Source organism: Rhizopus microsporus (assembly GCF_002708625.1).
Source record: "Rhizopus microsporus ATCC 52813 unplaced genomic scaffold scaffold_21, whole genome shotgun sequence".
Lineage (NCBI taxonomy): Eukaryota > Fungi > Mucoromycota > Mucoromycetes > Mucorales > Rhizopodaceae > Rhizopus > Rhizopus microsporus.
The window spans coordinates 125,527-147,668 of record NW_019671936.1 but is presented as its reverse complement, the minus strand read 5'-3'; the positions used below and the strand labels follow the sequence as shown (position 1 = coordinate 147,668).

General features: G+C 37.4%; 8 protein-coding genes across 8 annotated transcripts; 6 read left to right on the top strand and 2 right to left on the bottom strand.

Moving 5' to 3' along the window:
* The first annotated feature begins 899 nt into the window (after positions 1-899).
* RHIMIDRAFT_219306 (NAD-dependent glutamate dehydrogenase) lies at positions 900-4,178 on the top strand. The gene is made up of 3 exons (XM_023607376.1): positions 900-1,083; positions 1,138-1,763; positions 1,819-4,178. The coding sequence occupies exons 1-3, from the start codon at positions 926-928 to the stop codon at positions 4,053-4,055; spliced, it is 3,021 nt and encodes a 1,006-aa protein (XP_023462487.1). The 5' UTR covers positions 900-925; the 3' UTR covers positions 4,056-4,178.
* Positions 4,179-4,666: 488 nt separating this feature from the next.
* RHIMIDRAFT_191322 (40S ribosomal protein S26) lies at positions 4,667-5,048 on the top strand (the record flags this gene model as incomplete). Its single annotated transcript, XM_023605952.1, has 2 exons — positions 4,667-4,844; positions 4,915-5,048. Coding segments are annotated over 2 exons (312 nt in total), but the record flags the coding sequence as incomplete, so codon positions are not given.
* Positions 5,049-5,368: 320 nt separating this feature from the next.
* Positions 5,369-6,712, top strand: RHIMIDRAFT_247477 (uncharacterized protein; the record flags this gene model as incomplete). The annotated part of the gene is made up of 1 exon (XM_023610413.1): positions 5,369-6,712. One exon carries the CDS (start codon positions 5,369-5,371, stop codon positions 6,710-6,712), a length of 1,344 nt encoding a protein of 447 aa, XP_023462485.1.
* Positions 6,713-6,801: 89 nt separating this feature from the next.
* RHIMIDRAFT_241288 (PX-domain-containing protein) lies at positions 6,802-8,648 on the top strand (the record flags this gene model as incomplete). Its single annotated transcript, XM_023609551.1, has 8 exons — positions 6,802-6,942; positions 6,990-7,101; positions 7,156-7,301; positions 7,355-7,586; positions 7,633-7,769; positions 7,820-8,371; positions 8,429-8,581; positions 8,625-8,648. The coding sequence occupies 8 exons, from the start codon at positions 6,802-6,804 to the stop codon at positions 8,646-8,648; spliced, it is 1,497 nt and encodes a 498-aa protein (XP_023462484.1).
* Positions 8,649-10,005: 1,357 nt separating this feature from the next.
* Positions 10,006-11,647, top strand: RHIMIDRAFT_219300 (Mmp37-domain-containing protein). The gene is made up of 5 exons (XM_023607375.1): positions 10,006-10,083; positions 10,146-10,520; positions 10,570-10,755; positions 10,810-11,374; positions 11,426-11,647. Exons 1-5 carry the CDS (start codon positions 10,066-10,068, stop codon positions 11,548-11,550), a joined length of 1,269 nt encoding a protein of 422 aa, XP_023462483.1. The 5' UTR covers positions 10,006-10,065; the 3' UTR covers positions 11,551-11,647.
* A 606-nt stretch (positions 11,648-12,253) lies between these two features.
* On the bottom strand, positions 12,254-13,312 carry RHIMIDRAFT_294873 (uncharacterized protein). Its single transcript, XM_023614130.1, has 4 exons — positions 12,934-13,312; positions 12,741-12,877; positions 12,482-12,690; positions 12,254-12,431 (listed from the first exon to the last, which is right to left on the bottom strand). Exons 1-4 carry the CDS (start codon positions 13,226-13,228, stop codon positions 12,302-12,304), a joined length of 771 nt encoding a protein of 256 aa, XP_023462482.1. The 5' UTR covers positions 13,229-13,312; the 3' UTR covers positions 12,254-12,301.
* A 1,640-nt stretch (positions 13,313-14,952) lies between these two features.
* Positions 14,953-17,500, top strand: RHIMIDRAFT_267694 (dihydroxy-acid dehydratase). The gene is made up of 10 exons (XM_023612016.1): positions 14,953-14,996; positions 15,049-15,158; positions 15,203-15,263; positions 15,318-15,510; positions 15,556-16,178; positions 16,234-16,280; positions 16,330-16,520; positions 16,572-16,746; positions 16,804-16,889; positions 16,939-17,500. The coding sequence occupies exons 1-10, from the start codon at positions 14,965-14,967 to the stop codon at positions 17,185-17,187; spliced, it is 1,767 nt and encodes a 588-aa protein (XP_023462481.1). The 5' UTR covers positions 14,953-14,964; the 3' UTR covers positions 17,188-17,500.
* RHIMIDRAFT_69983 (p53-like transcription factor) lies at positions 17,492-19,711 on the bottom strand. Its single transcript, XM_023615577.1, has 2 exons — positions 19,308-19,711; positions 17,492-19,258 (listed from the first exon to the last, which is right to left on the bottom strand). Exons 1-2 carry the CDS (start codon positions 19,568-19,570, stop codon positions 17,905-17,907), a joined length of 1,617 nt encoding a protein of 538 aa, XP_023462480.1. The 5' UTR covers positions 19,571-19,711; the 3' UTR covers positions 17,492-17,904.
* Positions 19,712-22,142: the final 2,431 nt, after the last annotated feature.

The window sequence follows — 22,142 nt, the reverse complement described above, 5'->3', positions numbered from 1 at the left end:
CCATGACTTATTTCCCTACTGGTATCCAACAATATACGCCAAACAGGGCACATCGGATATAGAAGAAACCTTATTGTAAAGCTCTTAACACGCTCTATTCCCTCATAGCTGGGGCCAAGGAATACTATATTTAGTGAGCCTTGTCATCATGAAGGCGGGGTTTGAATTGTACAGCAAACCATAAAGTGTGGTCAATGCTTCTATTGAGTAAGACGTGCATTATTAAAAAGTGGAATATTATTATTGGCTATATATAATACAATTGCCGACAAGTCGCTTTCCGAGGATGTCTGACTTATTAAATGACACATACCGTGGAAAGTACCTCTATAGCAAACTTTGTAGTTTTTCTGTAACCAGACTCTCTGTTACCCCACAAAAATAAGGGGAGTAAAAAAAATTTTTTTTTCCCACAATGATATTCCCTCGGACAGTTGAAAGTAACGGGAAAGTTATCCTTCTTTGAACATTTCTACCCCGCATGTTGTTATGTAATAAAAATGGAAAAGAAGACATGCCATTGGTTCCATACTTTATTCTCTGTTTTAAAAGCTGGGAAGAGTAAAAAAAAAAAAAAAAAGAAAATCAACATAAAAGTGATACATGTGAGTCTGTGAGAAACGGATAATAAGTAAACTATAAATATAACGACAGTAACTATGGAAACTGCTCCTTTGAGGTCCTAGAATGGGACAACCAAGGGAATAAGGTTCAAGGTATTTTCTTTGTTCAACAGTAATTATTCTCACGGATTAGCCAATCAAAATTGCGCCATTTTGCTTTAGGCTGCTGTGCCTTAAATTTGAAAAAGATCTCTGACTCATTGGATACTAAACTGACATTTATTTTTATATAAATAGTTTCTAAATAAACAAACACCCCTCTCTTTTTCTCATAATCTTCGTTTTTCTTACCCTCTAACACAATGCAGGATAATTTGCACCTTCTTAATAATGAAAGTGGTTATGCCACTAACGTCTTTGCTGATAAAGAAAGTCAAATGGTCAAAGTGTGTGAACACCTTGAACAACTCGGCTTCCTTCCTAAAGAATTAGTCAAGAACGAAGTGTCCTGGTTTTATAGGTAAGTTTCATGTTGTAAGTGAAGAGAAAACTGAAACTAAATGTTCACCTGTAGCAATTTGAATATCGATGACTACTACTTTGCTCTCGAAAGTGTTGAAACCATCGCTAACCACATTATGGCTCTTTATGGTGCTAAGATCTTGGCCTATACCAAGAATGAAAATGTCCTTGACATTAACTTGCAAAAGGAATCCGAAGATGCTGCTGTATATATTCATTCTTCTCAACCCGGTGTATCTCAAATCTATGGTCCTCAGCATGAAAAGACAATTGACGAAAAGTTCTTGGATATCTCTACCCCCTCTGAAGCTTATCGTGTTGAATCCTACCGTTCTAGCTCTAATGGTGGTGGTCTGCAGTCTCAACTTCGTAGTTACTTTGTTACCAAGTGTGAATTTGAAAACCCTACTCCTTCTCCTGAACAAGAAACAGATATTAAACAAGTCAGTGACAAGAACTTCTTGAAGAAGGCCACTGAACACACCCTTAAAGTCTATGAAGAAGTTATGCAAAACGCTCTTCAACGTACCGGTCCTGTCATTGAAATGTATCAGGTAAAGGGTTCTCGTGAACGTCGTTTGATTATTGGTTATCGTCAAAGAAGCACAAAGGGATTCTTCTCTGCCATTTCTGACTTGTACCACTACTATGATTTATACTCCACTCGTAAATATGTTGGTAAGTACAATTTAACATCGTCAGAAAAAAAGAACGATACTAAGGGTATTTATAGAACAATTCTCTAATGGTGTCACTATCATCGGTCTCTACCTTCATCCCATTCCCAACTCCAAGTCTGCTCCTATTGAACACACTATTTATCAAGTCATGAAGGAAGCCTCTCTCTTATACTGTCTTCCCAAGACTCCTCTTCAGCAATATTTCCAAACCAGCAAGCTCTCTGTTCAAGAAATGGTCTATGGTTATGTCGGCTGGATCTTTGCTCAACATTTCTTGAATCGTTTGGGTAAAGAATACTTGAGCTTGACCTCTATCTTGGATCGTGCCAACCCTGTTCACGAAGAAGTCTTGTCCAAGTTGAAGAAGCGTTTGCGTACTGATACTTTCACTCGTGAATATATTCTCGATATCATGAAGAGATATCCCGAACTTCTCAAGATCTTGTATGCCAACTTTGCTACTGTTCACTATGTCAACCAACGTGAAGCTTCTCTTGAACCCACCATCTCCTACCAACGTTTGAACAACATTGAAATCTTGTCTGTTGAAGATATTAGCAAGAAGATCAAGTCTATGACCTCCAATGCTCACGAACAAATTGTCTTTGAATCCTTCTTGACATTCAACAAGCATGTGCTCAAGACCAACTTTTACCAATCTACCAAGGTCGCTCTTTCCTTCCGTATGGATCCTAGCTTCCTGCCTGAAATTGAATACCCCAATCCTCTTTACGGTATGTTCCTTGTTGTCGGTTCTGAGTTCCGTGGTTTCCATCTTCGTTTCGGCGATGTCGCTCGTGGTGGTATTCGTATCATTCGCTCACGTAACAGAGAAGCCTACTCTATTAACTTGCGTACCTTGTTTGACGAAAACTACAACTTGGCTGCTACCCAGCAACGCAAGAATAAAGATATTCCTGAAGGTGGATCTAAGGGTACCATTCTTTTGGATATTGATCAACAAGACAAACCTTTGGTTGCCTTTGAAAAGTATGTTGACTCTGTCTTGGATTTGTTGATTGATGGTGAGACTGTTGGTATCAAGGACAAGTTGGTTGATCGTGTTGGTAAGCCTGAAATCTTGTTCTTTGGCCCTGATGAAGGTACTGCCGAATACATGGACTGGGCCTCTCAACATGCTCGCAGACGTGGTGCTAGCTTCTGGAAAGCTTTCACTACCGGTAAGTCACAATCCCTTGGTGGTATCCCTCACGATACCTACGGTATGACCACTCGCTCTGTTCATCAATATGTCTTGGGCATCTACCGTACATTTGGTTTGGAGGAAGAAGAATGCACTAAACTTCAAACTGGTGGTCCCGATGGTGATTTGGGATCTAATGAAATCAAGATTTCTAAGGACAAGACCATTGCCATTGTCGATGGTTCTGGTGTTCTTTACGATAGTGAAGGTATCAACCGTGAAGAATTGAGCCGTCTTGCCAACAGCCGTCTGATGATCAGCAACTTTGACACAAGCAAACTGTCTCCATCTGGTTTCCGTGTTCTTGTCGATGAAGAAAATGTCACATTACCTGATGGTACCTTGGTCGAAAACGGCCTTTCATTCAGAAACACTTTCCACACCAACCCTCTTGCTCAAGCTACCGTCTTTGTCCCATGTGGTGGTCGTCCTGAATCTGTTGGTCTTGACAATGTTCACGCCTTGCTTCCTAAAGATGGTGGTGCTCCTCTTTTCAAGTACATTGTTGAAGGTGCCAATCTTTTCTTCACTCAAGAAGCTCGTCTCCGTCTTGAAAAGGCCGGTATTGTCATCTTTAAGGATGCCTCTGCCAACAAGGGTGGTGTCACATCTTCTTCTCTTGAAGTCTTGGCTGCCTTGGCTTTCGAAGATAAAGAATTTGGAGAACACATGTGTGTCAAGGACGGTGTTGTACCTGAATTCTATGAAGAATACGTCAAAGAAGTACAAAACATCATTGAACGTAATGCCGCTCTTGAATTTGAAGCTCTCTGGCGTGAACACAAGCGTACCAAGACTCCTATCTCTATCCTTTCTGATGAATTGTCCAATGCAATCGTCCAACTTCAAGAACAATTACAAAAGTCTGGTCTTTGGGATAACGAAACTCTTCGTACGACCGTCTTGCAACGTGCTTTCCCCAAGTTACTCTTGGACAAGTTGGGCCTTGAAAAGTTGCTTGAACGTGTACCTGAAAGCTATGTCAAGGCTATCTTTGGTGCATATCTTGCCTCTCAATTTGTATACAAGTATGGCCCTCATCCTGACAACTTTGCATTCTTTGAATTCATGCGTGAAAACTTTTAATTTGTATCATAATCTCATCTCTTAAAATAATACCACAACTATTCATTAAAAATATACGTTGGCTTCATTTATTTAACATCTTCAATTATGATCTAAATAAAATAAACCCAATTTAGAGCATTCTTTTTTGTTTGTAACAAGTAAAAGAAAAAGTTGACCCATGTTTTCATTCTGTTTATTTTTAAGCTAAAATAAAAAAACAAGAAGAGAAAAGACAGACAGACAGGCAGAGTAAGAGAGAAAGGGAGAGACGAGGATCAAGGACACTGTCTGAGCAAATACTAACTCAGAAAGTATTCATATAAGCCAATCAAATGAAAGAGCTCGCTTGGTAGTCCGGAACTCTAATTAGTGAGGGGGAAGCTTCCAATGGATGAACTCTCTCTCAACTTCTTCGTTAGTTATACAGCATGGTACGTTAAAACAAGGGAGAGGGAAGGGTAATTTCCCCCTGATCAATGTACAATTGAATTGGATATGTTGATGGATGGATGGATGAATAACAGATGATGATGATGTGTGGATCAACAGATGGTGGATTTTACCCTTTCCTCTTTTTTTTTTAAACACATTCATGACGAGTCGGAAAACTGAAGCTTTACATTGTTTAGACCTCCAAGAGAAGAAACAACGGACGTAACCAACACGGACGTGGACACACCAAGTTTGTTCGCTGCATCAACTGCTACCGCTGTGTCCCCAAGGACAAGGCCATCAAGCGTTTCACCATCCGTAACATGGTTGAAACTGCTGCTATCCGTGATATTCAGGAAGCTTCTGTCTATGAGGGTATTATTATTATTATTATTATATGGACACACAAGGAAATATAACATGCTAAATGATATCCATTCACTAGAATACGCCATTCCCAAGCTATACGTCAAGCTTCACTACTGTGTCTCTTGCGCTATTCACGCTCGTATCGTCCGTGTTCGTTCTCGCACTGAACGTCGTAACAGACTTCCTCCTCAAAGATTCAGATTCCAAAAGGTAAAAGAGCATATCAATAATGATTTGGAAAATGGAAACTAATATAAGGATTATATAATACAGGCTGCCAACAAGGCTTAAGTATCATGAAGGAGTTTCACTAAAAATAAAAAAAGTTTTGACTTTTTAACTCATTGCCTTCTATGTATATGTTTTATAAAGAAGAACGGAAGAACAGAAAAGAGATAGATAGAGAGAAGGGGAAAAGAAGATGTCAATGTGAGAGTAAGGGAGAGAAGCGAACCGGACATTAAATCCCCTTCATTTCGTCACTGGTTTAAATTTAACTTTTTTTTTCTTTCTTTTTTGAAAATAAAACGATGAGCTCAGTATCTTCTTTTGAAGGCAGTGATAAAGACTCTTTTTTTCAAAGAAGCTTCCAAGACAACCCGGCACTAGCAAGACATTCTTATCTTCGAAAGACTGACTTATTGGATACTTTAGATAGTGGCCGTGCCCGTGATACGGATGCTTGGAGTGTTGCTGCTACGATTGATGACCAAGAGTCTGTCATTAGTACACATGCAACAAGTGTCAGTCGTTTGACTCATGACAGAGAGACTGATGATGATAATAACACTATAGATGATATTCGTGATCAGCTTCAAGACATTCGCTTGAGAGAAGTACAAAATCTGAGAGACCTCGTAGGACATCCTCCTCCATTGGACGACGAAGACAAACAGTCTCGATCGAATGCTGCCGAGTTTGGAGATGCTAGGTCTTCTGTAACGTTCGAACATAGCGTAACAGGTAGTAGCGACGATGAGCCTACACATGATGTTGTTAATGACCAAATATCTGCGCCCCCTCAACCTCAACCAAGCTTTGCCTCCTTAATGACCAAATCTTATGCAGAACTACTCGAAGAGAACGAGATGCTTCAGGCGCAGTTAAGGAATGCTCAGCTGGCGCAAAAGCATCAAGCAGAGATGATTATGAACCTAAAGAGTCTAACAGGCTGTAACGAAGAAGTGTATGGGAAAGCATTAGCTCTATCTCAAATGAAGGATGATTTTGTTACGACTGCAGGACCATCCATCGTGAACTCACGTACACTAACACAGAAACTGGCAAGATTGGCAGAGACAGTGAGTCGATTTGTGATTGCGGTTGTACCAGAGGAAAATGAAGAGTGGAAATTAAGCTTGGAACAATCGCTTTATTCTCATATTACGCAGCTTTATATAACATCACTTCCCTTTGGTACAGAGAATCAACACTTGTTAAATACAGCCTATTCTGATCAAATAAGTCGATTCCAAAGCACATTAGGGGCTAACTTTGCCAAATGGTATAGACGACAGACAGTTCAGTCGCTCGCCTTAAACCCTGCAACAAAAGAATATTTACAAGATATTCAAAGACACTTTACAAAAGAAATGATGCGATTATTAAACATAAATAATATGGATGATGAAATTATGCGTATCTGGAATTATATATTGGATTTATGTGCTTCATTATCATTAGAGATTCATGGAGGAGATGCTGATGTATCTGTTCAACCTATTGAAGTTGGTAGTAAATATGATGAAGAAACCATGGCTCCTATTGGAAATATGAACAATTCAAAAGATAAAGTAGTCAAAATGACAATTAGTCCCTTGTTTATTGATGAGGAAGAGGTTGTCTTGTTACCAGCAAGAGTTGTACTTGAGTAAATACATACAAAAAACAATTACGTCTCCGAATAAATTTATTATTTTGCATGAAAAGCTCTCTCTCTTTTCTTTTTATTATATTTTCTTTAATGTACAAGCCAAGGTCATGTCAATGTTCCATTCAACAACTATTAAATGACCAGGATAAAAACAGTGTATTAAGGATAACACAAGCAGAAAAGAAATATGCTGAAAACAATACTTTTATTGTTTATATCATACAAACAAAAGTAAGCAATTGATATCATAAAAGTGATACTAATAAATATATATGTAGGATATGAAAGAAGTCAAGAGACGTTATAGTGAATTTGAATCTCTTAGAAAGTCACTTACTAAACTATATCCAATCCTGTTGATACCACCCATACCCGAGAAGCATACACTATGTAATGATAATATATTACTTTTATATTGCAAACTAAAAAAAAGACACACTATAGCTGAATACGCACGAAAAGATGAAAATGCTTCAATGATTGATAAACGGAAAAGGATGCTTGAAAGGTTTTTGAATAGAATATGCTCACATCCCATTTTAAGACAAGAACATGTATTTCATCGTTTTATCCTCGGAAGTGAAAATTGGGTAAACAAATAGATAATGTAAAGATGTATCGTCTTTTTTAACTTTTTGACCAGAGCGATGTATTACACTCTCCTCCACTTTCTGATTTACCAAAAGATCCATTATCGACCCATGATTATACATCACTTACAAATACCTCGGTTATGCCAATACCCTCATCCTCATATATCCTTAAACATCCACAACCAGAGTTTGAACAATCAGAGGCAAAAGTGGATAAAACAGCACAGGATAAAGGATACAAATTGGACAAATCTCAGAAACGCATCTTGAAGAGACTTGCTGGTAACTATAAACATTGTTATTTTATTTTATTTTTAATGTATCATAGACCTATCCAATGATTATTCGGACTTGGGATCAGGATATAATGCACTAAGCTTATATGAACCCTCTAATTTATTATCGAGTTTTATCGAAAAGCTTGGTCAAGTTATTGATGACTCTTGTGCATCCACAAAGGATATGGTAAGTAACATGTCGTATATTAATGTTGCATGAATAACAATGAACTTTAGGTAAAGCTATTGGAAATTGAATGCTCTGAGCATATACAAGACTATGCTCAATATATACACATTACCAAGCAAGTACTACGCTATAGACGTATGAAGCAAGCTCAACTAGAGCTGATTGAAGAAACATTAACTCAAAAGAAGGTCACCCTTGAAGGACTCCTACGCATGCAAGATGAATCAAATAAGTTGAGAGCAGGAATGGATCAATTATCAATCTCAAAGGATAACAATAATAATAAAGATGATGATGAAGAAGCACAGGAAGAAGACATGGACGATTTTCTAGATACTGAATCAATAGAAGATGGGTTTGCTGCCATTATCAAAGAAGATACAGGGAATCATGGTAAAAAGCAACCGATAGAGAGTTATGAATACCCTGAAAATGCTTCGTTATCAACATTGAAAGCATCCAAAGAACGAAGCAAGAAATGGTCTTCAACAAGAAAACTATTTTCTGCCTTTACCTTTAAATTTCAAGGCATGATAGATGCAGATCCTGAACAGACACGACGAAATCAGATACAAAAGCTAGAGGAAATTATTAAGCAGGTAAAATAAAAAGAATAAAATACAGGAAGGAAACAGCTGACTTTTTTTATATCTTAGTTGGAAGAAGCAAAACAGAAAGTAGGTCAGGATCTTGTAGAAATGTCCGAAATGTTGAAACAAGACCTGGAAAGATTAAAGACACAACAGGATTCAGAGTTAAGGTCAATTTTGATATCCTTTGCAAAGATCCATCTGACTTATTGTGAACAGGTAAATGTATATGCCATGTTTATATGACTTTGACTAACAATAGGGGGATTTCGCTTATAGAATATGATTTCTTGGAGGAATATAAGAAATGAAGTTGATATATGCATTAGTGAATTGAACTAGAATAAACTTGATCATGACTTTTTAAACACTTTATCAGAGTTTGTTCACTGTTTAGAGGAAATCTGCACAATATTTCTTTCGACAAGTCATATATAGAAGGCCTATCTTTTTGGATACACGTGGAATACAACGTATATAGCTTGTATCTTTACGAAAAGAAAGCAAAGTACCTTTTGCTTGAAGCTTTTCACACATGCAGCAGATAGGGAACCACCGTATCCCTTCGTTGGATGATCTTTCACAGAGTAAGCAATAGATGGGTGTCTTTATCTGAAATCGTCAATCACCAGAAGGATTCCACTGGACACATACTTCTTGTTCGTGATTTTATGCCCATGACAGGATATGTTTTTTGTGTATAAATATTACTGTAGTCCTATATTTCTTTTTGTAGTTAGCATCATACTTTTACAATCAATGTAAAAGTCAGTCACTGGGCTTCTTTTCCATGGTTTAGAGGAAATCCAGAATGTTCTTAGCTTCTCGTAGGAGTTTGCATGGGCCTCAAAGTAAATGACACTAGTGACATAGTCCAGACGATAGCAAAATATATATGTGTGTGTGTGTATGTGTGTGTCGATAAGCCTCTGTCTAGCTTCTTTGTTAAGAACAAGAAAGAACGATCATAATTACAGATAACACCATTTTATATGAAAGCAGGATTATTACGTGAATTAATCACAATTACTGAGCATAGTAATAACATGCTTTGTGGTCAGTCTCCTTGTGTTGCTCATTCTTAAAGCAATCTCGTAGAGTAAATACGACAATGTTGCCTACTTATCGAGTAGTGTGCAGGGGAGTGCGTGTATTCTACATTTACTGTATGATAAAAATTATCACAAACGTAATGTTTTGCGCAGGTGTGAAAAATTGAAGTCATGGTAAAACAAATAAGAAAGGCTGTGTATATATTCAGATACTTGAAAAGGCCATCACTGCGGAATAAGGTAGCATAAACTGCTTTCAAAAAGCTATACCTTTACTAATTTGTATTAATCCCGGTAAAGTGGTTACTCCGAAAAGAAAGCTGTAAAAAACATATTTGTTTATTGTACCACTGTTGATACATGTACTTGTGCACTCCTCGCACCCTGCTCAATGAGTAGGCAGCGCCACTATTTTGAGACTTGGTAGTGCGCCAAGAATCAGGTCTAGAGTGTAAGTTTCATAAATCAACGGAAAAAAAGCGGCTGGTATTTTTGAAAAAGCGACATTGACTGTTATTGGCTACAGTGTTTAAATTTTCATTGGCTACAATGCTTCACTTTCATTGGCTGCGACGTTACTTTTTAAAAATACTCTAAGTTGGGCACTAGTGAGCCCTTTTTTTTCCAATTAATTTCTTTTCTATTTTTAAAATGTCAATAATGCTGAAGGTATTTTTTATTTTATTTTATTCCTCTTTGCTATTTCTTCTAATAAAGAAGGAACTTTATAGAATGTAAACACTCTAAAAGGCAATCCAGCTCTCATTAGACAGTGCATCAGATATATGTCATTAGAAACAAACTCCCATATATCAACTTCTCCTCCTCCTCCTCCTCCCCCTCCTTCTTCTCAACCTCAAGCAAAGAAATTAGACTCAAAATTATTCACTGATGAAACACGCATGAAGCTAGAAAGGCTTCGTCAACATCACTTTCATCCTTCAAACATTCCAGACTCACCTGATTTTGGCACAAACCAATATATAAATATCAATGAAGAACTAAAACAGCAGCTTAAAGGAGTTGTATCACAATTTCATGCACCCATTCGATATGCAGTAGCCTATGGAAGTGGTGTCTTTCGTCAAACTGGCTATGATGACAAAGTAAGACTATTATAAATATATAAAAAACTGGTTATTGATATCATTATAGAATAAGCCAATGGTAGACTTTATCTTTGGAGTTAGTCATCCCGGTCATTGGCATGCTTTAAATATACAACAAAATCCTCATCATTATTCATCTTTACGATTGTTTGGATCAGGTGCTGTCTCATTATTACAAGAAAAAGTGGGTGCAGGCGTCTACTTTAACCCATATATTCAAGTGAATGGCATGGTAACTAAAGGATAACATACTATGTCATTCATTTTACTCAAAACACAACAATAGAATATCAAATATGGGGTTATTTCCATTGATAGATTGTGTAAGGATTTAATCGATTGGGAAACACTCTATGTAGCTGGGCGTATGCATAAGCCAGTAAAGATCTTACGTGATGATGCTCGTGTCAGATTAGCAAACCAAGTTAACCTGACTGAAGCTGTTCGAGTGGCTCTCTTGACATTGCCTGAAAACTTTACAGAAGAAGAACTCTATACGAGAATTGCTAGTATCAGTTACAAGGGTGATTTTAGAATGATGGTGGGTGAAAACCCAAATAAGGTCAAAAATATTGTATCTAGTCAAATGGACCATTTCCATAGACTCTATCACGGTCTATTGGATGATTTGCCTAATGTAGCCTTCTTGAACGAAGGAAAGTTGCAGCAGAGCTATAATCCTAGATATAGAGGACTTATGGTTAAGAAATTACCAAAGACACTGTACGATAAAGTACTGAGACAGCATCGTCAGTATGCTTCTGCCAATAACATTAATGTACCCGAAGATATGTCTCTTGTATATGAGCAAGTAGCTCAATCTGATCAACTGGTATCTTTTATTGACAAAGGTAAAAATTAGTGTGGATATGAATATAGTTCCAAACTAACATATAGTGCAGGTCTTACCGAGATCATTGGTAGGACGGCTCTTACTCAAAGCATAAAGGGCATCCTCACTGCTGGCCCAATAAAGACAGTTCGCTATGCTAGTGAGAAGCTATCAAAGTGGTGGACAGCTAAATAAAACGATAATAAAAAATACCCTTTTTTTTATCATATTGTGATAGAAATATTTACGTTTAAACAGACTTTATTTTTAAATAATTAAAACCTCAATCGGGTGCACAATTGTAATATTGCATCTTTCCCGCCCGAGGCAATTCATAGAGGAAGGATAGTGGTGACTAAAAAACCTCTTGGGATCAAAGGTAAAAATGCTTTAGAAGGGGTAAATGGGGCCAAGTGTAAGATACACGAGAGAGAGGTAGAAGAAGGGAGCCATTCTAAGAGTCTTTGCCCAAGGTGAGTGGGCGGGGCAGGCGGAAGCTTAGCATGATATAGGTAATCGAGTTCATAGATATTTACAAATTATTCGTACACTGATAAAAACAAATGATGATTTCAAACGACAAATGAGACAACAAATAACAATAAAAGAGAGCCCATCAGAAGCAAAAGAACGAATAAAGAAATAATAAGTATATCAGTTATTACATTGATATTAAATACTTACATTATAAAGAAGAGAGCTTTATAAGAGAAAAAGAAAAGCCAAGATCAGATTATTTATATTAAGTCTCTAACAACTTTCTCAGTTATGTGCTATTTATAAGTGTTGACCACATTTACCTTCTCTTCTCTCAAAAAGACAGAATTCTTTGTCTTTTTAATAATAAAGAAAGGATCAATAATCAACTAAAGTGTAATTGTTATTGATATTTTATTGTGTGAGAGATATTTATTGAATGATTATATAAAATATACACAGAATAATGTTAATAAACAACATCTACACGAATTGTATGTTCACTATTTCTTTTAGTAATATACTTTTCATTATGAAAAGCACGAACACATCTCCATGCTTCTGATTCAGAGTCAAACTTAACCAAGAATCTCCTTTCGCTATTTTGACATTTGTTAGTTATATTCAATGACTTCTTTACATTACAAACCTTAAATTCACTACATTATCAGGTACACCATCAACAGGATAAAAGTTTTTTGAACGTAAGTAGCCTAACAAATTGTCTATTCCTGTAAAAGGATATCCACTGATCATAACTGAGCGACCAGCAGCACTTGTTGCCTCTGCTACCGACTTCAACTCCTGTGGACGTAACTGGTTCAAGACACCAACAGGATCTTGGGTTGGTAGCCCGGTCTATTGAAGGAATAAGTCATTCCTTTCTTTTTTCTTTCTTAAGTACTTACATATGACATTCTAATTATACTTCCACCTAACGAGCGTCTATCTCCGTATGAAACCAAGCGACCAGCATCCTCATCAGAGGACATCAATACAACACATTTACCAGTAAATGTAAAGTTTACTCTTCTACAAAAAACCACTATAAACAATACATTAATTTCAAAAGACAAGCAAAAAAAAAAGAGGTAAACTTACTATCAACGATGCTCTTGTCTCCCTTTGGAAACGCTTCTCTTGCTAATTTACGAATATCTTCACTTGTAGCAGTACGCGGAAGCGATTCTATTGATACCAAACGTGTAGGCTCTACTTTCTGAGGTTGATATTGACGTTTGGCTTGTTTGATCAGCTTATTAGTGAAGGCTTCGGCAAAATGTCTATGTCCATTTGCTTCAAATCTAATAGCAGAGGTCGTGAGGGATCGTGCACAGATGCTGAATGCAGGGCGTTGACGACTAAGGATCGGGACAATTAAGCGAAGAGAAGCCATGCGATGTCAAATGCTTACAAAAAAAAAGAAGGGGAAATTTTTGTGGCAAGGGATTACAGAAATAGTCACTGCAAGCAGAGACCGCTTAATTTAACTGCCGACCAAGGTTATTGAATCAGGCAGTTGCTGAAGTGAACAACGAAGATGTGGTGGTCACCCGCCCTAACGACTTACTCGATCATATCAAGTAATGGCGGAACTCTAATCAGCAGACTTCAAATTACCCTCCCAAGAAAGAAAAATTGAATCGATGCTTGTTAAAAAGATATGAAGAATATATGTATTTGTGTTTTTTATTATATACTGAAGAATAAGCGGTTTTAGGAGTGTTATACCATCATGTCGAAGTGTGAAACGAAGGCAACAACCATTGATTTATAACGGACAAACGATTTATGTTCTTTATTACCTTAGTAATTACTTAAGATCCGTTGTGTTAGTTGTTATATCAGCATAATCAATCAGACTTTGGTATTGTTTCTAAGAAACTCCAGAATATCTATTGTGCATCCATGGATATTGTTTAGTTTTGACAAGATTACATTTTTATCTTCTAGATCATGCTTACGAAATTGTTGCTTGGCTGAACTAAGGGGGGAAACAAAGACTTTGTCTACTAATGATCTTTTGTATAAAATATCGACCACTCTTTGCAAACAACTGACTTTGATTTCTGTCTCACTTATGGAATCTATAAAACAAGAATCAGCGAGTTTTTTATTCTTAATTATCATTTTTAAACTTACTATAGTATATATTGTCCAGGGCATTCAACTGTCTGCTTCTTAATTTTATTTCCTTTTCTTTTGTTTTTAGGGCTTTTCTTTCAGGCTCAGTCAAAGTTAGATCAACGCTTTGGGCAAACACTTGGTGCACTCAAAAATGCACTCAAAAATGCACTCAAAAATAGACTAATGCTACGTGCACTACCTATGATGAAGTCCAACAAAGCTTTTCAATGTATAGCGCCAAGCTAAACACGAGTTTATGAAGTTATCATCTTGAATTGTCTCTTTTCAAGAAGAAGAAAAAGGCAAAAAAGAAATGTTGTTATTCATTTTTAATTTTATGTTGTCAGTTTGACCAACAAAGATGCAAAAACAAGTGTAATTATGAGAAATTCGAATTTTATATCAGAGATAGTGAACTGGGAAGCCTTAGGTTAGTTAGAGACTTTGATAGTGTGAAGCTGTAAAGTGACAGCATAGGTAACGCCCAAGGCAGCGCCCGTAGCATTTGTCCATTTTTGAGTGCATTTTTAAGTGCACCAAGTGTTTGCCAAAAAACTTTCAACCGTACCAATTAAAACTAAAATCCTGTACTTGGCTCTCTTGGTGCTTGTTTCTTCTATTGGTATCCTGTTGGAAATGTGAGATATTTTCTGAAAGAGACGTAAGAACAAAGCTCCTTTTTTGCGGATAGGTGAATATTCATCACGTGCTTTACATCTATCCACAGAAAAGGCCGCCTCAGTTTCACCTGTAGACAAGCATCTGTAGAATAAGCAGCAATATCTCATTGTGGTTTAGATCTACCTACAGAAATGAATTGTAGGTCTATAAATCAATCAAAGAAACATCACAACTGTCTCTTTTTTATATGCAAAGACATCAAAAAATGAGAGGGAAAAAGTAAACCCACTATTATATTTGGTGATACAATCAGAGTGGTTATTTAAGGTGTCATCTTGCATAACAGCATCTCTTTTTTTCATTTTCACACGTAAAAAAAAAAGAATGGCAAACACATCTACAGGCGAAGTTTATATGTAAGTTGTGTCTTGAATTTGCGTAAATGACAATACTTTTACATATCTTTAGTCACAAACTTGAACCAAGAAACCGCCATGTGTCGGCGGAAGCTGGCGCTTTAAACAAGTATTCTCGTACTATAACGCAGGTACCTTCTGCTGGAGCTGCACAGGCACAATGTAAGTCATATAGTAAAGCAATCATGTGTATTAAAGCAATTTAGTATATGCCACTGGTTTAAACGACGAAGACATGAATAAAGCCCAAGTTGGTGTCACGTCTTTGTAAGTAACTCTTTGCGAAAAACAAAAAAAAAAAAAAAAGCTAATGATACTTAGCGGTTACGACGGTAATCCTTGCAACAAGCACATTAATGATCTTGCAGCCAAGGTCGTACAAGGAGTGTGGGATGCCGGGTTAGTAGGTTACCAGTTTAATACCATCGGTGTTAGTGATGCTATTCCAATGGGAAGTGCCGGAATGTCCTTTTCCTTGCCTAGTCGAGATGTTATTGCAGACTCTATTGAAACGGTAAAGCAAAGTTTTTGACATTATCTTATCTGACACATTTAGTAGGTCATGAGTGCACTGTGGTATGATGCCAATATTTCAATTCCAGGCTGTGATAAGAACATGCCTGGCTGTGTGATGGCTGTTGCTCGGCTCAACCGACCTTCATTGATTATTTATGGTGGAACGATGAAAAAGGGCCGAGGCACAGTGGGAAGCTGTAAAGATCGAGAGATCGATATTGGAAACGCGCTAGAGTGCAACGGAGAATTTATCAGTGGAAAAATCACCGAAGAGGAAAGAAAGGACATCATCCGTCATGCTTGTCCTGGTGCTGGTGCATGTGGAGGCATGTTCACTGCTAATACGATGTCAAGTGCCATTGAAGCCCTAGGTATGTCCTTGCCCTATAGTTCGTCTATTCCTGCTGAGGATCCGGCCAAGATACAAGAATGTTTACGTGCTGGCCAGGCTATCCGTGTCCTACTTGAAAAAGATATCAAACCAAGAGATATCATGACTCGAAAAGCATTTGAAAATGCATTAACTTTGATCATGGTCTTGGGAGGATCAACTAATGCCGTACTTCATATGATTGCTATGGCCAAGGCAGCCGATGTTCCTTTAACCATTGATGATATTCAAGTAATTTCTGATAAAACGCCATTTTTGGCAAATCTGCGTCCAAGGTGAGAACAGGATAAAGAAATCAGCTGTCCAAAATGGTAACGTTTTATAAACTAGTGGTAAATATGTAATGGAAGATCTTCATCGTGTTGGTGGCACACCAGGTAATGAATAAAGTAAAAAGAGGGGGCTGCGTTCATTAAAATGCAATAGCCGTTATGAAATACCTTTTGGAAAACAACATGCTGCACGGAGACTGTTTGACGGTTACAGGAAAAACACTGGCAGAAAACTTGGCTACAGTAGACGGACTGAAAGAAGGACAGGATATCATCCTGCCTTTAAGTAATCCGATCAAGCCAACCGGACATTTGACCATCCTGAGAGGCAATATGGCACCAGAGGTAAGAGATAGTCATCATATTTACAGCAAGTCTTTTGACGTTCTTCAATAGGGCGCAGTTGCCAAAATCACAGGAAAAGAAGGTTTGGAATTTACAGGTATCGCCAGAGTATTTGATGACGAAGACGATATCTTTGAAGCACTTGAAAAAAAGGCGATTCCAAAGGGATCTGTTGTCGTCATACGCTATCAAGGCCCTAAAGGTGGACCTGGTATGCCAGAGATGCGTAAGTTGTATATCATAAACAATAACGTTTATCTGACGCTCTCCCTTTACCCTATAGTGAAGCCTACATCTGCCATCATGGGCGCCGGATTGGGCAAAGATGTTGCCCTAGTCACTGATGGTCGATTCTCTGGCGCTTCACATGTAAAGCTAAACAATGCACAAAACACGATCTTTAAACAATTGCTCTTAGGGATTTATTATTGGCCATGTTTGTCCAGAAGCACAAGTAGGTGGGCCTATTGCACTTGTTAATGATGGAGATAAGATTACGATTAATGCAAAAACAAGAGAGCTCACAGTACATGTATCTGATGCTGAGCTCGAGCAACGACGTAGTTTATGGAAGCCAAAGCCTCCCAAGTATACAAAGGGTATATTGGCAAAATATTGCAGAACAGTTAAAAGTGCTAGTGAAGGTGCCGTCACTGATGAATATTAGTTATCAGAAAGCAATAAAAAGTCTCCAATTTCTTTTATTTTTCTCTCTCTCGGCCAGTGTGATTACAGCAATGAACTCATATACCAAAACCGCCTTGTATTAACCTAGCAATTTTTACTTGACAGCAGTGATTTAACAAAGATAGACATCAGAAGCACTCTGTTACCGCTTTGGTACTATATAATCTTCGAAAAGGAAACATTTAATATAGTGTGGATTCTTTCTTTTTTTCACCAAGATTTCTGATCAAATACCAGTTAATGTTTCATAATTTCATTTAATGTGTCTTAAGGGGGAAGTTGTGCCTGAATGTAGCGCCCGTAATGCTGCCTACGACCTGTAATATCACTTTTTGGAAATGATGTGCGTCGTGTAACAAGTTTGACAAGGGTAAAACCAATTGTGTCACTGATAGATCAATGCATAAAAGAAGGGAAAAAGAAAAGAAAAGGGTTCTGGTTTAATTATTAAAAAAAAGGGGAAAGTTATTTTGCTACACTTTCTCTATTCAACGAAGGCATGGCGTTAGGCTGCTGCTGTTGTTCAGATGGATGTCTCTCAGTAGTGTAATCGTGTCTTCTGTTCTCTGGGTCATAGGACGAGTTATGAGGATAAATAGGACCACTATTGTATTTTGGCCTTGATTGCCACTCATAATGGTGGTTATAACCAGGATAATGATCTGGAGTCACTGATGGAGGTGGTGGTGGCAGACTATTATAAATCGGTTAAAAAAATTGTTTGCGCGTGTTTATAAGTGCATATATATGCATACCCTTGATGGTTATAAGATGCCGGAGAATGTCCATAAGGATGAGAGTAATAAGGGTGATCATGAGCCGCAGGTCCAGGTGGAGGATGATGAGGGTGACTCATATAAGGTGATCCGTGCTGAGAGTGATCTATACTCGAGTGTGCACTGTTATTAGAAGCCATTCTCATTCTGCTCCAATTGTCTTGTGCGGAAGGGGGAGGAGCGTGGTGCTCCTCGCTTCTCTGCCAATAATAAGGAGAAGAATGATGGTGTTGTTGCTGCTGTTGCTGCTGTTGTTGTTGCACCTCCTCTTTGATATGATGATGACTACCGTTTTCATTATAATCATTATTATGATGATTAGGGTATGTTTCTGTGGAAGCAGCAGAATGTGTTCGGTCATGAGGTCCTGAGAAATAATGCTGTGAAGGTTGTGGGGCAACCATAGGGTGGTGAGGTGTTCCAGGGTATGAATGAGGATGAGACATGGGTGTAGTAGGTGCTGTCGAAGCGCCTGTAGCTGCAGAAGTAGGAGGTGGTGCCATATGTCCATAGTTAGAATAGTTGTGGTACTCGTATGAAATGTACTCGTGAGGTTGAAACATTTCTGAATTATGACCAGCATATACACTGCTATTATTTGTTCCTTGGGAACGACCGTAGTGAATACCGCCGTTGGGGGTAGCAGGGCCGGAAGAAGAGGAAGGTTGATGGATATCACCAGTTGATGCTGTAGTCATCAAACGAGGCTGTCTAATTGCACCATCTGTCTCGGCATAGTGACCAGGACTTCTACCACGAACGACGAGAGGAGAAGAAGTAGTAGATGCTACTGTCACCGTATTACCATTCTTTAATTTAGCCAACAGTTCCATCACGATCACATAATATTGCTGAGCAGCTCGTCTTTTGCCATTATTGGCAGTAGCTGTTTTAAATTGCAAACGTTCAAAAGTCACAATAGTTTGTCCGGAACCCACGGCGCTAAAGCCAAGATTTCCACCTGGGCGAATAGGCTTGGGCGTGGGTGTGGTCTGAGGGCCTTTGTCTCTCTTGGGCGTGTGTTGAATTAACTGAATGGCCTTATCACAATCGGATAATTTCGCGCTGACGCCCAACATGAAACAATTGATTTCTTCAAGCTGACCAGTTGAGTCCTTGACATAACAAGGATATTCCTGCCCTTCATATAGCACACCAATACCTTCCAAAGAGAAGGAACCACTGACTTGGAAATAGTTTCTACGGTAACAAGTCCAATCGTTATCTGCTAAAAAGAATCCACGGTCGACTTTAGTGTAAAGACGAACATCGATGCTAATTTATGTAAGAGAATATCAAGATTCAAAGTGTGTATTGTGTTTACCATGTATGTCTGTCTATAGCAAATACATTTTGCATATAAGCTACAGGACCAAATGACGGGCAATGATCCGTATAAGATTCTTTACGACTTCTTCTTGGTGGTGGTTGGGTTGGTGTAACCACATCGTATTTTTGAGTTTCCAGGGGCAGTGGTGGTGAAGGAGGGTAATGGTTATTTGCTGTATTAGAACTTAGATCTTGACTGACACCTGTAGGAGGAGGTGGGGTAGCTGTAGGCTGAGGTGTATTTGGTTGTGACGACATGAGGGAACTGAGATGGCGAAAAGAGAGAAAAGAAAAAAAAAAAGAAAGAAAATACACAAAGAATAAAAATGTCAAAAATAATATTTTTATAATGTGAAACGCAACACAGTTTTATGGTGAATGTTACATACCTGTTCGGAGATGCCTGGTTTATTTGCGGAATCAGCTTTAAAGATAAAAGAATATAGACTTATTAATGGAGCCTTGAAGAAGAATATTATAAAGAAAAAAAAGAAGAAGAAAAAAGGGAATAAATAAAAATTTTACTATAAAAAATGGAAAAAAAAAATAGAGTGAAAATAGAAAAAAGTTCAAAACCGGGGCTTGTTTGCTGATGTCAAAAATCTTTTTTATATTTTTCACTTTCCTATTACCCCAATGGTACATCATTTCGTCCATCTTTTTAAAAGATATCGGGTACATGTACCTCGTATAGTAGATCACTAACGACTAGTTACAATCGCAATAGAAGCCTATTGACTCACTACTGCTTTCTTTTTATCTTTTATCTTCCTTTTGTTCTCTCTTTTTTTATTTCTTTATCTTTTAAAAAATGTCTAAATATATCTTAACCAATGAGCATCAAATGATTTGATAATTAATCATAACAGCAAAGAGGCAAGTGAAAAAGAGGATAGCTACAGTTGCCTAGGAAATGGAATGGTTACACAGTCATATGAACGCAGTAAGCGTGTAGCCACTCGTCTAGTCGTACATAGAATATCCTGTTACCAAAAGCTATGTGTAAGCTATAAAATATAAATATGCTTACACCACACATGGCTAAGCATCTGAAAAAAAAAAAGACTCAAGGAATGAATAGCATATATCATCGAATTGTAAGGTTAACAATCACCCTTATTCTTGAAAATCTTTCAATGGTTCTTTTATCGTAAATAAAACTAAGCTGTAATAAGATTATAAGATCCGAACATATTCAAATCTAAACCAATTCAGTTTGCACAAACTATAGCTCCTTTATATTCATCAATAGCTTTTTGGGATACGGTTACTCTTACCTTACTGTGGCTTTGTGTATCTTGCCTTTTTTATTAGTATGGTCCCTTACAGTGCTTATCTTACCAATCTACGGGTTTAATCCCACGCCGCGCTTGGGTTACCTTATATTTTTATTAGAGCAAAGCTAATATATTGCTCTATGTATATATAGAAATGTATATTTATATGCTAGCACACTGTATTCTATGCATTTGTTCAGCACTTTAAGCGATTAGAAACATATGAACTAGCATGTTTCCAAATAATAACCTAGACAGGACCTTATAGAAATTAATTTTTTTGTTAGCAGTGGTGAAACCATGGTAATAAGCTGTAATGTTACATTGTATTTATGCACTAACAGCCAGACCTATTGTACGAGTTTACAATTTATTCACAAATTATTCGTACACTGATAAAAACAAATGATGATTTCAAACGACAAATGAGACAACAAATAACAATAAAAGAGAGCCCATCAGAAGCAAAAGAACGAATAAAGAAATAATAAGTATATCAGTTATTACATTGATATTAAATACTTACATTATAAAGAAGAGAGCTTTATAAGAGAAAAAGAAAAGCCAAGATCAGATTATTTATATTAAGTCTCTAACAACTTTCTCAGTTATGTGCTATTTATAAGTGTTGACCACATTTACCTTCTCTTCTCTCAAAAAGACAGAATTCTTTGTCTTTTTAATAATAAAGAAAGGATCAATAATCAACTAAAGTGTAATTGTTATTGATATTTTATTGTGTGAGAGATATTTATGAAAAAAGTGTATTATAATTGACAAGCAAATATATCTTTAAATATATCTTTTAAATCGTTCAAAAGAAACCATATTCTTTACAGCTATAGAAAAGGTAATACTTGTTATTCTTTGAAAACTGATGTTTTACATATTTCCTTCAAAGTCGATTCCCATGCTTTCTAAGGTGTTTACATTATATTGCCAAAGTATACACCAAGAATTTATTGATTTCGAGCATAAACAATACTCACGAAAAAGCTGGTTTTGCACCAACTCCTTATTTGCAAGGTTTTAAGTTTGTCTGTTGGGAATTACCAATTAGCTGTCGGTATATTCTCTCTCTTCTTCCTAGTATGTCAACAAATGCTCATGGCTTCATACTTTTTCTTTTTAATACTTTACAATTCAACATGAGTACTATATTTCTATATGAAGATGGACATGGGAATGTTATTGATGAGAATGGTGGCCCTCAGCCCATGGACTATATTGTTGATCGGAATGAGTTCACTGTTGAGACTATTGCTACTCATACAGAGTACTTGAGAAATGCAGTCCCCAATGAATCATCTCTGACTTGCCCAATGTCATTAGAAAAGCCAAAAAATGAAGATGTTCATATGAAGGAGGCAAAACCAAAACGGGACTATGTGCGTTATACAGTCCAGGATAAAGCTAGGTTTTTCGATCTGAAGATTGAAAAGTGTATGACTGCTTCAGCTGCAGCAAAGCAGTTGGGTATTCACCCTCGACAGCTTATAGGTGGGTTAGTCAGTATAATGCGTGTCCTGACAGTATTTTTGAGAGCTGTAAAA